General features: G+C 37.8%; 2 protein-coding genes across 2 annotated transcripts; both read right to left on the reverse strand.

The window, feature by feature from the left end:
• Nucleotides 1–1,545: 1,545 nt before the first annotated feature.
• On the reverse strand, nucleotides 1,546–10,091 carry LOC130558168 (gamma-aminobutyric acid type B receptor subunit 2). The gene is given in 22 exon segments (XM_057340437.1): nucleotides 1,546–3,366; nucleotides 3,490–3,568; nucleotides 3,695–3,791; nucleotides 3,988–4,006; nucleotides 4,008–4,174; nucleotides 4,243–4,467; nucleotides 4,759–4,869; nucleotides 5,171–5,190; nucleotides 5,193–5,283; nucleotides 5,459–5,575; nucleotides 5,719–5,851; nucleotides 6,046–6,196; nucleotides 6,421–6,498; nucleotides 6,581–6,641; nucleotides 6,908–7,120; nucleotides 7,123–7,176; nucleotides 7,336–7,524; nucleotides 7,689–7,754; nucleotides 7,868–7,969; nucleotides 9,022–9,192; nucleotides 9,310–9,447; nucleotides 9,846–10,091. Coding segments are annotated over 22 exon segments (2,685 nt in total). The 3' UTR covers nucleotides 1,546–3,209.
• Nucleotides 10,092–10,533: 442 nt separating this feature from the next.
• Nucleotides 10,534–15,712, reverse strand: c1s.2 (complement component 1, s subcomponent .2). Its single transcript, XM_057339322.1, has 10 exons — nucleotides 14,717–15,712; nucleotides 14,414–14,588; nucleotides 14,109–14,249; nucleotides 13,519–13,721; nucleotides 12,928–13,075; nucleotides 12,298–12,416; nucleotides 12,049–12,127; nucleotides 11,759–11,893; nucleotides 11,591–11,665; nucleotides 10,534–11,476 (listed from the first exon to the last, which is right to left on the reverse strand). Exons 1-10 carry the CDS (start codon nucleotides 14,912–14,914, stop codon nucleotides 10,710–10,712), a joined length of 2,040 nt encoding a protein of 679 aa, XP_057195305.1. The 5' UTR covers nucleotides 14,915–15,712; the 3' UTR covers nucleotides 10,534–10,709.
• Between the last annotated feature and the right edge of the window lie 18 nt (nucleotides 15,713–15,730).

The following is a 15,730-nucleotide window of genomic DNA, read 5'->3' on the forward strand; positions in this document are numbered from 1 at the left end:
TCTGATCATTGGCTTTTTGCAGCTGGGGCTTGAAAAGCTTCTGGGGATGGATTTTGCGTGTCCTTGTAATCCACAGTTGAATCTGATCTTCTCTTTTGCGTACTTTTTGATTCCTGCTGTTTTCTCATCCGCATTCATGTTTTACGTCCAAAGCCCGAATTGCAAAGCAAAGCGTTCATTCTCCATTGTAACTTGTCTAATTCCAGCCATTATTTGGGTCATGCTGCTGTTCTTTGATGGACAATACCTTGCCTGCGCAAGAGCTTCACGGGAAGGACTGATGGTTCAAACTGATGGATCTGCTTTAACATGGTGTAAGCCTATAGATGATATCAAGCACATTACCGATGACAACAAAGCAGAACTAATGACATTTTTTAGCATTCGAAATATATCTCAGGTGAGTAATTATTGTGATAATTGACTGATCATTTGTTGTCGTTCTAAGAAGGCTGCACAATAATGCTTTTGATACGAAGAAACTCCATGTGCCAGCCTGCATGGGTTGAATTGTTATATGCCTTAAACATTGACACAAACATTTCTCTTTAGACAGTGGGACTGGGCATGCTGTTTCTGATCTCTCTGGTTTTGATCTGTTTTGGATGCAAGAGATACGGCAAAGATTAGACCACATGTGTGGATATGGTGGATCAATCCCCAACATCTCTTAGCAACGCTTTATTAATTACATATCTAATGCTAAAAGCTGTCAATCATCCTTTATTTAGTCACATATGAACCATGAACGATTTGCATTTGAATAGTTTTATAGCTTTGCCACTCTACATCTAAATTTGCATTTGTTTCTCAGGTGACTTAAGTGTTATCAGTGACCACATTCTGTCATTCAGTGCATTGCATTTTGTAACATGAACAAATGTTCATGCTGGATTTCTGTTTGTAGTATATCGGGCCTATGCCATTGAGGTTGCATTGTTAAAGAATGGAATGACCCAACGCAATGAATTACTGCACTTGATTTGGATCTTTGCCTTGCTACTAACATTAATTAAATGGCTACTTTGTCTTGAAACCGTGTTGAACTGCATGTTTTCTTATCATAGTCTTAAACCCACATCCTGTCATTCGCACTGATTAGACTTAGGTATTTTGTACTTATTAAAATCGCACACTTATGAATTGTGAAAAGCACAAGGCCAGGATGTGCAAGTTATGCTTACCACTTGGCAAAATATGATGAAGGTAAAACGTTTTATTTTAATTTCATTTCTTTTTTAAGATTGATTCAAAAACACTGCCTGTACACATGGGTGTTCTTGAGTATTTTGCGATCTAACAGCATTGAACAGAATTGAATAATTATATAGTAAAACTATCCTTCATGTTCACAAACCTCATGCTTAAAATTCACCCATAACATGGATGCAAGGTTGTGAATTCAACCTTGCATCTACAGTATGTAAGTGATGCAGAAATTATCTAAAGACTTATCTAAATATCTGAAATTCAAGATACATTTACTTGACAAGGAAAGCGACCCAAGGTTTTTAATACAGACTTTATTAAGTTTCAGAAGTTTGCATCCACTGATCAGTGTGTTTTGGTCGACTGACAAATAGAAAGCAAACATTAACAGCACTCAGGAACAGACATGCAATACATTTCAAATATGAAAATAATTCTAGCTGTCCACTATCGTAAAATGGTTAAAATGTCCACACATTTCACTTAGAAACTGGGACTGCACACTGCTCCTGATTAGATTTTTCTCTAAAATGGAGGGTAACATGAGGCGAGACAGTAAGATGGTGATTATAACCAACTAAATGATGCTAGTGTTCATCATTATTTGTAAAAAAGAGAGCTACTTTCTCATGAAGCAGTGCGTACATAAATTCTGAAAGTACATGCTGTTATTTGCACAGAACATTTACTTCCTGTTACATTAATTTAATATTTTGATCTGAAAGTATTAGTCAACAAACTTAAAATGACATATGAATGAATTATGGAAACCAGGGGGGAAATGCACAGATTTTGTGCTTTGGTTACAGAACCAGAAACCTAAATTACTGGCTGAAATTGCATGAGAGCATTTAGCTCTTCCTCTCATAACCAAAGTTTAGAAAAAAGTGCAATAAAAAAAGTATGTCAATACAAAATGTAAAATTTTATGTATAAATACATGGTGAGCAGTCTCAACCAAGACCATCCCATCCACAGAAGAGTGACTTTTAAAGAAACAGGTCTGTCAGTGACATAGGAACAAATTAGTGCAAACAAATCTGAGATGGAGCACAGAAAGATTAGCTTTAAAATCCAAAATGTGTCTGTAGGTAGTGCATTACTGTACAAAAGTCATTCAGCAAGCACTTTCAGTTTTAGTCCCAACACTTTTCTGTCTCATCAACACAAACGATAAGCATGACGGACTGCACAGCTCACTGGGTACATTGGGCGAAGAAGGGCGTTTATTCGAATATAATCATTAGCGTTTTGTTGCTGGGTCTTGAAAAAATACTGGAGATGGAATTTGCATGCCCTTGCAATCCACAGACAAATTTGACGTTCTCTTTAGCATACGTAGTGATTCCTGCTCTGTTTTCCTCTGCACTCATGTTTTATATTCAAAGCCAGGAATGTTCAAACCGTACTGTAACTTGTCTAACGCCAGCCATTGTTTGGATTATGTTGCTGTTCTTTGATGGACATTACTTTGCCTGTGCAAGAACTTCATGGGAAGGACTGACGGTTCACTTCTGACGGATCTCGTGCAACCACAGTGTGTCAGCCATTGAACAGAACACATGACACCACAGGAAAACAAATGACATTTTCTAGCTTTCAAAATGTTTCTCAGGTGAGCAAAACATGGATGTAGTTGATGATGAACAGCTAGTGTGTTGTTGAAAGTTTGAGATTATTACCACACTGTAAAAATTTGCTGTAATTTCGCAGCAGGTTTGCCAGTAATTTACTGTAGATTTAATGTACAATTTTGTTTTAAGCATAAACTTACCTATATTTTTCTTTCATAAAACAAGACTAAATATCTTGGGTCACTTTTCTTGTTATGTAAATGTATCGTAATTTAAGAAGTTTTAAATATTTTTACAGAAAACAAGAGAAAATGCTTAGGAAGAATGTCATCTTTTGCAGTGTTGCTGTGCTAATGCCAGTCGCTTCTTGCTCATTTTGAATCTCAAAAGTCAAAGTTTATTTTGAGTATGCAGTACTTGAGTAACTTATGGCTTTGGCAACAAAAGTTCTCCTGTTTTAGGCATCAAATTTTGCTTATGGAAGTCATGGGAGCTATCCACTGGACTGGAGTCCACTCCTCCAATAGAGGGCAAGTAGGCATGATGCAGAATGGGCAACTGCAGAGAGAGTCTGCGCTGAATGCTGTGAAACCAACAAACCAACCCAAATCCCTCCCATCAGGACTTTCACTTAGAATGTGGATTTTCAGATGACATAAAATTACAATGTACATAAGAATAAATAACACAGACATCAGACACTCACTGCTCAGGCGAGTTGATGTCCTCTAGCAGGCTCCTGCTGAAGCTGGATCTTTCAGGGAGAGTTAGACATTTGTTCTTGCCTGAAAAGAAAAAACATGGAGAGTAATGAAGGTCAGTTACGTTTCATCAGTAAATTGAATTTCATTTTAATCACTGATTTGTAAATCAGGGCACCTGCACAAGAGCATTCTCGGTAATTTTCTAACCTGCTTTGTGCGCAGAAATTCTGACGACAGGATTCTCTAGAAGGTTAGGCATTGATTCATTCAGTCGCCTGGTCAAATACTCCAGCTCTGAATCCAGCTGCAGGTGGTCACAAAGATACATGAACAAATAATACGGACAAATACTGTATTTGGGCTCAAGGTGTCTTTGGACATTCTTTTGGTTGTCACATAACACCACATATACTGTACTTCCAGCACAGTCTGCATCATCACAAGCTCATTGGTGTCATATTTGTCTATTTTGCCTTATTTGAATACTGTTTTATTCTCACTTTAGTAACGCGCCGGAGACGCAGGTTATCTGACAGCACAATATCGAGGGTTACATGCTCCAGAGTTCCTCTGCTTCATACAGTCTTCCTCTTTACAATGCTCTTCTCTTTCTGGTTCAATCTCCCTGTCCCACTGGGTGAAGTGTCTTCTAGAAAAGGACGTAGGACCGATCCCAATGATGAGAATCTGTCAGATTAGACAGATAAATAGAGATCAATATATAGACATGCAGACAGATCTTAGACATCTCATACCTTTGGAACAAACAGCATGCACAGAGTGCTCAAGCAGCATGTGATGATTACAAGGGCAATAATGCAGAATTGCACATTTGGCTGATCCTGGAACAGCATGGGCGCATATGTACCAATAAGAATCACTGGGCCCGACACAAACACACTGATTTGGATGCCCCTGATGTCATTTACAGAAGGAGCGTTCACATGGCATGTTGTCCAGGCCAGGAAACAGGTACTCAGCTGGACAGAAGACAAGGTGTCCAAACATATTAAATTAATAAAAAAACAAAAAACAACAAGCATTGTTTATCTTATAACTATATTTTATCATACACTTTAAGAATATTAATCTATCTGATTCTCATTCATGTTATATAATGCGAAGTGTTCCTATACCGTGTAGCTCTTGGTTCCTAAAACAATCATTAACATTGATCAAATATTTTTCTAAATGCACCATTACCAAAAGAATAAATCTAATATCAATGCATTTATTAAACTACGTTAACATATAAATACATGATCTCATACCAGAAGTATCCCTTTAAAACTATAAAATGCAGCTATCCAGAAACCCATGTATGTGTTTTCACAGTGCTCTGAAAAGGGCTGAATAGAGAAATCTCGTCCGTGAGCGTCAGGCTAAAATGGAGAGAGAAACATGGAGATTGATGTGCACAATAAAGAGCATAGGGGTTGAAATGTCACTTTTCATTGACAAATTAACAGCCACAGTATTGCACTTCATTTGCTTCATCACTGAACATGTGCAGACATAACCTTAAAGTGGTCATTGGTTTCCAACCCCTTGGTTCCTCCAACTGAATTGTTCCAGCAACAACAGAATCCAAAATTTATGTTGTATTATCATTCCCATCCCAAACCTTTATTTGAAACATTGTCCATGCCACCAAATGAAGTTCTGCCCGCTGCTCAATTGCACCTGTATTCGATACTCCTTTACGTCCTCCTCAAAGGGTCCAAAATTTGCAGACAAATTAACAAACTCAGGTCAAACAATAGAAGAAATAGAACTAACAAAGTCAGCCCATGGTCCTTTGTGATCCAATGAAGCCCACCAAAGAGAAATAAAAGGAGAAAAAGCAGAATAAGATGAGACTTTTATGAGCCTTCAATGAAAACCCATATTTTTGCATCAGTCAGCCTAATTAATTGTTTTCTAGTAAATAACTGTTTGCCAAGACATAAAGTCACATACAATTACAAAAACAATCTTTACCCTTTTCTCTATTCTGTCGGTTTTAAAGATAGCATGAATTCTCCATGTTTTTGCAAACATGGTCCCAAAGGCTGCTGTACATCCGATAGACAGGAGCCATATTTGTACCTGTGAAACAGCACATAATGTCACAAATATTTTCTATATACTATACAGTATATTGCACAGTAGCGGCATCTCACTTGGTTCAAAAAAGTATACAAAAAATATATGAAACTAATTAACATTATTTTTAGGACATGGTGACTCACAGAACAAGAAGCTTCAAGTGCTTGATCAGAAATATAAGACCCATCCAGCCCCAGGAAGAAGATACAGAAATAAGACAAAAGTGCACCAAGAACAATCAAAGAGTTCAAAAAAGGGCTTGACATGCTAATGGACCTGAAAATGATAAAAGCATACAGTCGTTAGTAGAAAACTCTTACTTTTGCATAATGTCACAAATACGTTTAACACTGTTGCAACATTTAGTACAGTGACAAATTAATAATTATTAAATGAATGTTAAATGAATCATTTAATAAATGAAGGAAAGAAGGAAGGAACAAACACTGAGGATAATCAGCATGGCTCACCAGTGATTGCGGTTTTTCACATTGAACACTAGGAGACCACAAGCTGTCAGAATGCCTAAGACAGTAAGACATGTTATGATACTGTACAGAAATATACTGATGCGTTTTCTCTGCCGGTACACATGAGTTCGGTCTTTTGTGGGTTCGGCCCCTGGAGAAGACAAATGCAAGTGGTTCATTTCATGACCAGTTCAAGTCATGAAAAGATACATTTTGTTACTGTTCAGATTTTCAGTGTTCTCTAATAAAGTAAAATAAGAGAATAAAATAACTGCCGTATGATTCAGATGTTTGGTCTTCTGTAATTACAGAGCATCCCAATAAAATTCCAGTGACAACCATTTGTTATACAAACTCACCATTTTATATTATTACCTTGGAATTGGACTGGACTGGTGATCTCTAGTTCATCTGTCATGGTTCTATACTTTCCAATTTTGACAGCCTTTCCATCTGTGGAAAAAATATGTACTGCTTAAAAATAATACAAACATTGGGAAGAAAGTTGAGATATCACGAATAAAAGATACTGTACCTTGATACTGAGCGAACAGCACATTGGCCACTCTCTCACCTCTCAGAAACCTAACTTGTCCCTACACAAAAGTTTTAAGCAATTTTACATCTTAATGTGAAACAAAAGCAACAACAACATTAAACTGAAAATGAATAAAAAATTAAAATAAAACAGAAGTAAATCTAAGCATATTGCTTACATAAAGTACACTTCCCTTTGAAAAATATTGTAAGTAAAAAAAGTATGATTACTTGGGTCATGGGATCGATTCTGAAAAATGTGCTGCCAAATGCATGAATGTAAATGTAAAAATGTAAATGCAGAATTGTGAAACATTGTACACACTGTCACACCAAAGAAGTTGATCTTCTCAATGGCCTCCAGAATCATTTCACTCATTTCTTGGTCAGTGACAGTGAAGTTGCGATGGATGCTGTATCTTTCTCTGTCCCTCACTGTCTCCATGACTCTTGTCAAAACTTTGGCAATCACCCATGTACCCTCATATGCAAAGCCATGAAATTTGCTTGCGCCCAGAGGCCATGAAATTTGCTTGCGCCCAGAGGCATCGACTGCTGTTTATTGTCATACTCCCTCTCGTACTCCTGAGGTGTCTGAGCAGAAACAAACAGAGATACTACGAAAAATAAAAAACTTATAATGCTTTTCAAGTGGCTGTCCACGGAAATGTGGACTATAGAAAAATCGACCTTACAGATGCTCTTATTCCTCATAGGCATTGTCCATGATCAAACAGACAGTTGTTAACATACCCTACCAGAGATCCCTCTGATGTGTCTGGAGCTTAGGGTCTGAAGACCTGCACTGATGGAGCCCTCCATTGCAGTCAGTATGTTATTAGCAGGGCAGTTGTTGATGCCACTGATGGTCCACCAGCTGTCTTGTGTCCAGTCCGGTAGAATCCACTGGTACTTCAGACCATACATGCTGAGATTATACACCTGTGACATATCATTATGCTCACTACTAACAATAGCTTGTAGAAATATTTATTTTATGTTTTGTTTTAGATCATTTGACTAAATGCACGATTTAAAAGGCAAGAAGTTCAATTCAATGAACCTTAGAACCTTTGGTACTTTGACTCAATTCTGAACATACTTACACAGCACAGGACTTCAGCAGATAAGCTCACATCAATATAAGCGATCACTATTCTCACATCATTTTCCTGCAAGCAAGCAAACAAACAAACAAAATAAACTGTTAGTTTTAGATGTGTTAATAAAAACTAAGTCTTATTAAATTCTCACTCAGTTTTAAAGGTCCTTACACATAGGCTACCTTCAGTTTTTGCACACCATCACACGGGGCTTCAGAGAAGCTCTCTGCCGCCACCAGCTGGATGTTTGCCACCTCTAGATGTCCGCTGAGGTCTTTCTGTACCTTTTCAAAAGCAGGTGAGAAAACAGTAACTGATTCACGCATAAAACATGCTTGATGTAATTTGGTCTGGCAGGAAATGTTTCTGTTTCCACAATGACTACAACAAGAAAAGTGTAGCTTATACTTGTTATTTTTGCCTAGCTGTTGAACAATATTGTCTGATAATCCAGTTAGCCTCGTCTCGGACAGGCACAGAGGAACTTTATTGAATTTTAACGAGCTAAAGCTTTAACAAGCTGAAGCAATAGACCAATTTGGAGTCGACGTCACGGTTACGTCACTGCCAGCTGCCCGCGCATACTGGTTGCAGAAAAACAGTGGAAACAATGAGTGAAACGGAGGAGACAGTTCCTTCAAAAAGATGTTTTTTTTTGTGTGTTGTTGAATGTCAGAATAGGAATGGCACAAATGATGGTATTATTTCCTATGGAATACCTTCGTTGAATATGCCATTTTAAGCTAAACACGTCATTAAACGAACAGGCTGGACTGACGAAATCATCCGGATCTGTGTTTATTTTATTTCAGGTAAGGTTTTCTATGATCTTTCTAAGTCTAATTATTTTGTATACCATATCCATGTAATTCTCTAGTCGTTATAAAGGCTATCTCTTACAGGTTTTTCTGCAACCAAGATGCGCGCGCATCCCGAATGTTTACAAACGTATAATTAGCCTATACAAATGCGAATAAACATAACAAAAAAATATTGTAGCAGTAGCCTATTTTTTTCTGTTAGGCTACTCCCACTAACTAGTGTGTAACAATTTCTTAATTTATTAAAACAGTTTTACTAAAAAGTGTTTATAAATACATAGCCTAACATTTTGGTACTTTTGTCTTTCTTGTCTTCTCTAAGAAAACCATGCCTGTCAACTTGGGGACCAAAACCCCATATATTGTGAACCCAAAAGACAATATATTTGAGAAATAAGTGGTTTTGTGTCCATTAAATGGAAGTCAATATGGTCCATGTGGTTTGGTTAGCCTACCAATAGTCCTTTAAAATAAAAAATGACACGAGGAGTAGGCCTACACGCTGTGAGGATTACCTCTGTGAATTTCTGGTCATTTTGTGTCAATGTACCAACTCTGCTCCATCCATATTGCTTAAGAAACCTGACCAGAGCCAAGTTGACTGCACTGTCTGATGGAACCATACGGAAGAAGTTTGGAAAACGTCTTTTGTTTGCCAGTGAAGGTGCCGTTACTGCAAATGACAACTGGAAAACAGAATTAGTTTAAATCGAATACACCATACATTTTGGACAAAAATCTTACCAAAAGTTTAAAAGCAGATCAATAAGTAATGACAATCAGTAAATGAATTGATTGATTACCTGCACAAGGTTCCAGGCCTCTAGTGACTGGGCTATGGTGGATGTAACTGATGGACACACCCCTCCAAAGACCATGAGGGGTTTAGGGCGGTAGAATGTGGCGTCTAAAAATGCTTTGAGTGCTTTGGCATTATTACACTAAAATCAAAAATAAAACAGCAGCTAACGCACATTGTTATAAAGTGCTAAATTTACAACGTAGTACTGAAGAAGTGCTGGAGTTCAGAAGAACAAGAAGAGAGACTAAATGTGATTTTCTTGTTTTTTTACACGGTTTTGTCTAAATGATAGCTCGAGCTAAGGACTGCAGATTAGTAGATGAGTCTATGAAATATCCAAACTAATACAGTAAAACAAACCTTTTTAACAGAGCCATTAAGTCCCCAAAATTAAAAAAGACGGCGTAAAGAAAGAAGCAAAAATGGCAAAGTTACAAAAATGATTGGTCTAGTAAAAAGACATTGAAATTTAATAGGACAGATTTAGCCCCCACGGTTAGTTTAACATAACAGAAGGATGGTGATTAACCGTGTTACCTTTGAGTCTGTGAGGTGAAACTGAACCTCATAGTTGCCTAGAGGAGGTGGCTGTTCGCTCAAATGATGCAGCGCCAGCTGAACAGCAGGTAAAACCTCCGCTGTAATATTGCCCCTTCCTGGTTCTCCACCGAGTGGCATAATCCATAAAACCGGCAACTGGTGTCGCACCAGACAATAGCACGACAGCCCCTGAGACAGACCCCAGAAAGCTAAAACATTCAACAAGTTCCAACAATAAGCCATTCTCCCAGAAAGCCAGACCTTAGAAAGTGAGCATCTCACTATATCTTAAATCTGTTAGGCCCATGTGCGAGGCAGACTAAGGTTCTGCTTTCTTAAGCATTCTAAAGCCTCATCTGTTGTACACAGGGAGAAGAGTCACTCTCTATCTGCCACAGGGATAAAGGGATAATGACTGACTGCTGACATCTGTTGCTGTACACGCAATCCTTAGAAGAGAAGAAAACCCTGCCACACACAAATCTCAGGTTTGATGCCCACAGGCCTTTTGCACCCATTTTAGAACCAAATATTTGGCACTTCAATTAAAAAATACTTATTGTATGTGGCAGGTGAGCAAAGACGGATTCAAAGAATAAAGTAAAATAATAAAATATACTTTATCATGTTTGCTGAATCAAAAATGACTTTTCCAAAGAAGTTTCACAAACATATTTTTCACACAATTAAATGTTTTATTTGATGTTTAATACAGTCACAACACATATTTGAACTTAACAACATTTGGAATAAATCTGCATGTTTGGAAGTTTAAAATATTGGAAGTAAGGTTAAAGATGTAGAAGTTGTGTCTGCTGTAAAATAAAGACTGAGAGAGGACTCATGTATGTTAGTTATATGTTAGTTATTTGCCATAGTTTCTCTGACCCAGTCCAGGTAGTTGTGCACTTTTGTGTAATAACCTTTAAAACTTGGATGACCACATATAGAAGGACCCCATGACACAATGCCCCTCACCTCATAGCGCTGATCTGGAGACGCATTGCCCAAAGCAGGAAAAAACAATGCACCACCGCTGTCACCTTGACAACTGTCAATACGTTCATTTTCATTTCCAGCACAGAACATGTTATCAGATACAGGTAGGTTGAAGGACTCGCATTTTTCAAGGGAATACTCTTCAACACGCCCATGACGCAAAAGATGACTTTTTGTTTCTTTCTTAATCCCTCCAAAACCAGAGATTGTACCCTTCATATCCTCCAACACAGGTCCGTCTGATTTTTTTGGTAGACACAACGGCCTGATGTTTGGACCGAGTTTAACTTGTTGGGACATTTTGATCAGGGCGATGTCATTATTGAAGTTAGTTTCATGTCCATCTCTACCTACCTTCTTATAATTTGGGTGAATTATGATTTTCTCAGTTTTTAATGTGACTGAACGCTGATCAGTTTCATCAATCATTCCTCCAGTGAATTGCATGGTTCTGTTTTCGTGTCCATCTACTACATGAGCAGCTGTGAGCGCCCACTGATCACTGATCAGAAAAGCAGCACCTCTAGGATTTGATCTGTGTAAGAGATGCCAGGGAATCTGTCCCAGTTTGGCTGGCTTCCCACCATAGACTCTTCCACCAAACAGGACCTCTGTGTTCATGCCACACACTGAGAGAGAGAGAGAGAGAGAGAGAGAGAGAGGTGTCACTCATTTGGCATGCATGTTTATGCTTGCGTGTGTTTCTATCTAAACATATTGTCAAGTTTCACCACAGCCATTACCAGGAAGGCAGGGAGGAATAATGTCATTGTGGCCAACTGCTGTCCATTTCCGTTCTCTTGTACAGGTGTATCGAACTACACGAGAGGAAGGAAGAAAGGAAAGAACATATTTTAAATTTCAAAGTTATTGAACTCGCTAGAATTAAGGTGTTTTTCAAGTTAGCTGACCTTGAGGCTTTCCATCAAAAGCATAGTAAGGCTCATCGCAGCGGTACTCGATGCTAGAAAGATAATGATTGTCTGATCCAGAGATATTTGTAACGTTTCCATTTAGCAGGGACTTTGGCCGGCCACAATCAATAACTGCAAAATGTCACAATATAAACTGTGTGCCATGTATAACCACATCCATGTCTTAAAAAAAAAAAAGAGTTCTGGGGATGCAATGGCATTTTATTTAAGAATAATGCAAAGGAAAACAATGACTATAAATTGATCAAATGTAGTGTTTTACTTACTCCTACACGCTGGCAATGTCATGTGCCATTGTCCATTACTCTGACACATGGATAAAAAACTTTTAATTTCTTTTTCTCCCTAATACAGGGCAGGGAGAGAAAATGCTTCAGTTAGATGAATAAATGAATAATGACAAACACATAATGTCAAACAATATAACCATACTCTTAATGTTGCCTGTCAGAAAAGACAGAAGGATTGATGTATAATCACTTTCGATGTTCTTGTTTATATGCAAAACTATTCACCATCATGAGTTTGTATCCTGGCTCACAATACACCTGAATGTAGTCTCTGTACAAATACTGGGGATATGTTGGAGTGACTTTTCCATGGCTTATCTTCCCCGGATTTGGACACTTCACCCCTGTGAAAAAAAGTGTATGTGGTTTAGCACAGATATTTGAGGATTTTAGTAATATTACTATCATGCCATCTACAGTTGTCCCACTTGCAGTAGTCAGATTAGAGATGGGCTAAAAAAATGAATATTTATTGTGAGTATCAAAAGGCTAATAATAGCTATTTAACATGAAAAAGGCATTATATAGGCTTTAAATAAAAACGTTGTTTTCCATTTAATAACATCGTTTATGGATATCGATCATTTATCAACTATTAAATGTTTGAAATGGGGAAAAAAATGTCAATAATATGACCATCACAAGACCCAATTGAATATCATTGCTTTGTTTTAGCTGTGTAGTTGCTTGAAATAAATAAACAAATGATTCATTTATTGAAAATAAGATAAGGAATTTATTTTTCTCTATTTAAAATCTAATAACACACCTTTCTAGATTAGTTTTTTATTTCAATTAGTTTTTTTAATCCATATACAGCAGTTCAGCTACATTATGTCTATCATTCTCCCTCACTCTGGGTGGTGTAATGTAAGCTCCATCCCTGGCTCTGTCCGTGTCTGTCAGTGTGATACTCCAGCTGGGTGATGTGGGAGCCTGTATAGAGGATACCAGGGCTTTTGTCTCCGCAGAACTTCTCAGGGTCTTTTCCTGGGACAGACACCTAAGAGGACCACAGATACATTAGAAAAAATGAAAAAGCCAGCACAAGAACATTATATATATATATATATAATGTCAGGTGTGCAGGAGAAATAACAATTTCTGTGCCAAGATACATTGTTTCTCATCAAGATTCATTGTTTTTGAACTCTCAAGTCACTCCAAACCCGTATGACTTTCTTTCTTCTGCAGAACACACAAGAAGATATTTTGTATTCAACATTGACTTCCATTGTATAACATTGTATATTGACAATACCTTCTTTGTTTTTCCACAAAATAATGAAAGTTATAGAGGTTTTACAGAGGAATTACAAGAGGGTGAATAAATGATGACAGATTTTTTACCATCACGAAAACAAATGTATTACATTTTAATGAGAGGTAGCTTTGGGTGAATGGAAAGACATACAGACAGTTGTAGTTAAATATACAGTATAATACCTGCAGCCAGTGGAAGAGGCAGGTTGGTCCCTGATTGTTGACCTGCTCTATCTGGAAGGTCTGGCTGAAGCTTAAGGTGATAGTGAAGCCTGGTTGCAAGGAGATGATGTAGAGGCAGTCCAGATCAAGCGGGGAGGGGTCCGGGTACCCGGGACTGGAGATGGTCCCCTCTGGTTCAGTGTACACTCCACCTCCACAGTCCACTAACAGAGTGAGGAACCACAAACCAAATCATTTGCTTGTTATAGTTTATCAGTTTATTTTCCCTCTTTATTCCTTCCTTATGTAAAGTACTGAAACAACAAAAAAGTCGCAAATTTACCAAAGCCGTCACTGGGACAGTACCCTTTAAAAAGGTCCTAAAATAGTACCATTTAGGTACTGATAGGTATACATTTGGTACCAATATGTACCCCTGAGGTATTACTATGCACTCTTCAGGTGGAAATTAATGGTACCACTCAGTTACGGCTTGGATAAGTTTTGATCATGTTTTTGCATAAAACAACCACATGACTACAGTATATAATAACATAAACAGTATTATGTAAAAAGAATGGCACCGAGACATTACTTGATAAAACACTTACAGATGCAGGTGCGATTGTCAGGTCTCAGTTGATAACCATGATGACAGGCACACACGTAGGAGCCCAAAGTGTTGAGGCATATCTGTGAACATGGGGGATCTGATTCATTCTCCACGCTGGAAGTGGAACATTCATCAATGTCTATGGGAACAAGTATATAAAGTCCATCAGACCATTACCTGATACAGTATACACAGATCACTGTGATATTATAATGGAACTGCTGGATTGTAAGGCACATCACAGCACAGAACACTAGATAGTTTGTAACTTACTAAGAAAAGATAAACTGCTTTACAACTCACCAACGGCCTGGTAAAAGGCAGTGAAGCCCAGATGAGAGTCATGATTTAAGTCATCTGTATGAAAAATCAGCTGGAGACGGTTTCCAGGGGCTAAGATGGGCTTGTGTCCTGGGTGAAACCTGTCTGTGGAATTCTTGCCACAGAACGTCCCCAAAACCTTCTCATCGGACTTAACCTGAACATAAATAATCACAAGACAAACAGCAAAAGGTACTGTACATGGATTGTACAAATAAGTCACAGTAGTCAAGTATGAGCCGTTGAGCAAACCAAAAATGGTGTTTTGAAGCATCAGCCACTAACCAAGAGAGAATCATAGTAGCAGTTTGGAGAGGGTTCAATGTCCAGATGATTGATTGTTAGCTGGATCCGATACCCTTTTGGCACCTCTAGGTCCCATTGTTCCTGGAGATCTGTAGAATATGGTTGGGGATACCATGGAGAAGACACCTCTCCAAACATGAGCGGCTCACACTCACACACTTTCAGAAATGCCCACATTAGGCTGGATCATTGTGTTCAACAGAAAGAATAGAAAAGATGGACATTTGCTGGAATAATTTTAGTAAAGAGAAATGGTACACAATATTGGTGTTGTTAGCATTTTGCCTATACACTCTTAAAAAAAAGTGCTTCAAAGGGTTCTTTGATGCCATAGAAGAACCTTTCGGTTCCATAAAAAACCTTTAACATCTGAAGAACCTTTCTGTTTCACAAAAGGTTCTTTGTGGTGAAAAAAGGGTTTTTCAGATTATAAAAAAGCAAGAAAGAGGTTCTTTAAAGAACTTTTGGCTGAAAGGTTCTTTGTGGAACCAAAGATGGTTCTTCCATGGCATCGCTGTGAAGAACCTTTTAAGCACAGCAAGAGTTTACTGTTTAGGTACAGACTTATTCAACTAAAACTGAATTTATATTTAATTATAAAACAATTAGGAATTAAATCAAGAACTCACCAAATGATGAGACATATTTCACCCATGACAGGCATGTATAATGCAGTCTAATAATGTGGGTAAAATCACAGGCATCACAAATAGAAAACAAGAGTCTAAAAGTCACGAAAAAGGCAAACTTGTTTGATTTGGCTATGGCAGAAAAAGAGGAAGATTAAGTTTTTCCCGTAAACCCTGTTGTGTTTAACCTGTTTAATCAAACAGTAAAGGTTAAAGTCTACAGATACCACATAATACCGCTTCCTAAAAAATAATCTATTAAATCCTTACATTTTTACATTAGTCAAAAGTCTGCTTTATTGTCAATTCTGCCACATGTACAGTACATACATATGGAGGATTGAAATATGATTATTGATGTCTT

This window comes from Triplophysa rosa, linkage group LG8 (genome assembly GCF_024868665.1).
Source record: "Triplophysa rosa linkage group LG8, Trosa_1v2, whole genome shotgun sequence".
Classification (NCBI taxonomy): domain Eukaryota; kingdom Metazoa; phylum Chordata; class Actinopteri; order Cypriniformes; family Nemacheilidae; genus Triplophysa; species Triplophysa rosa.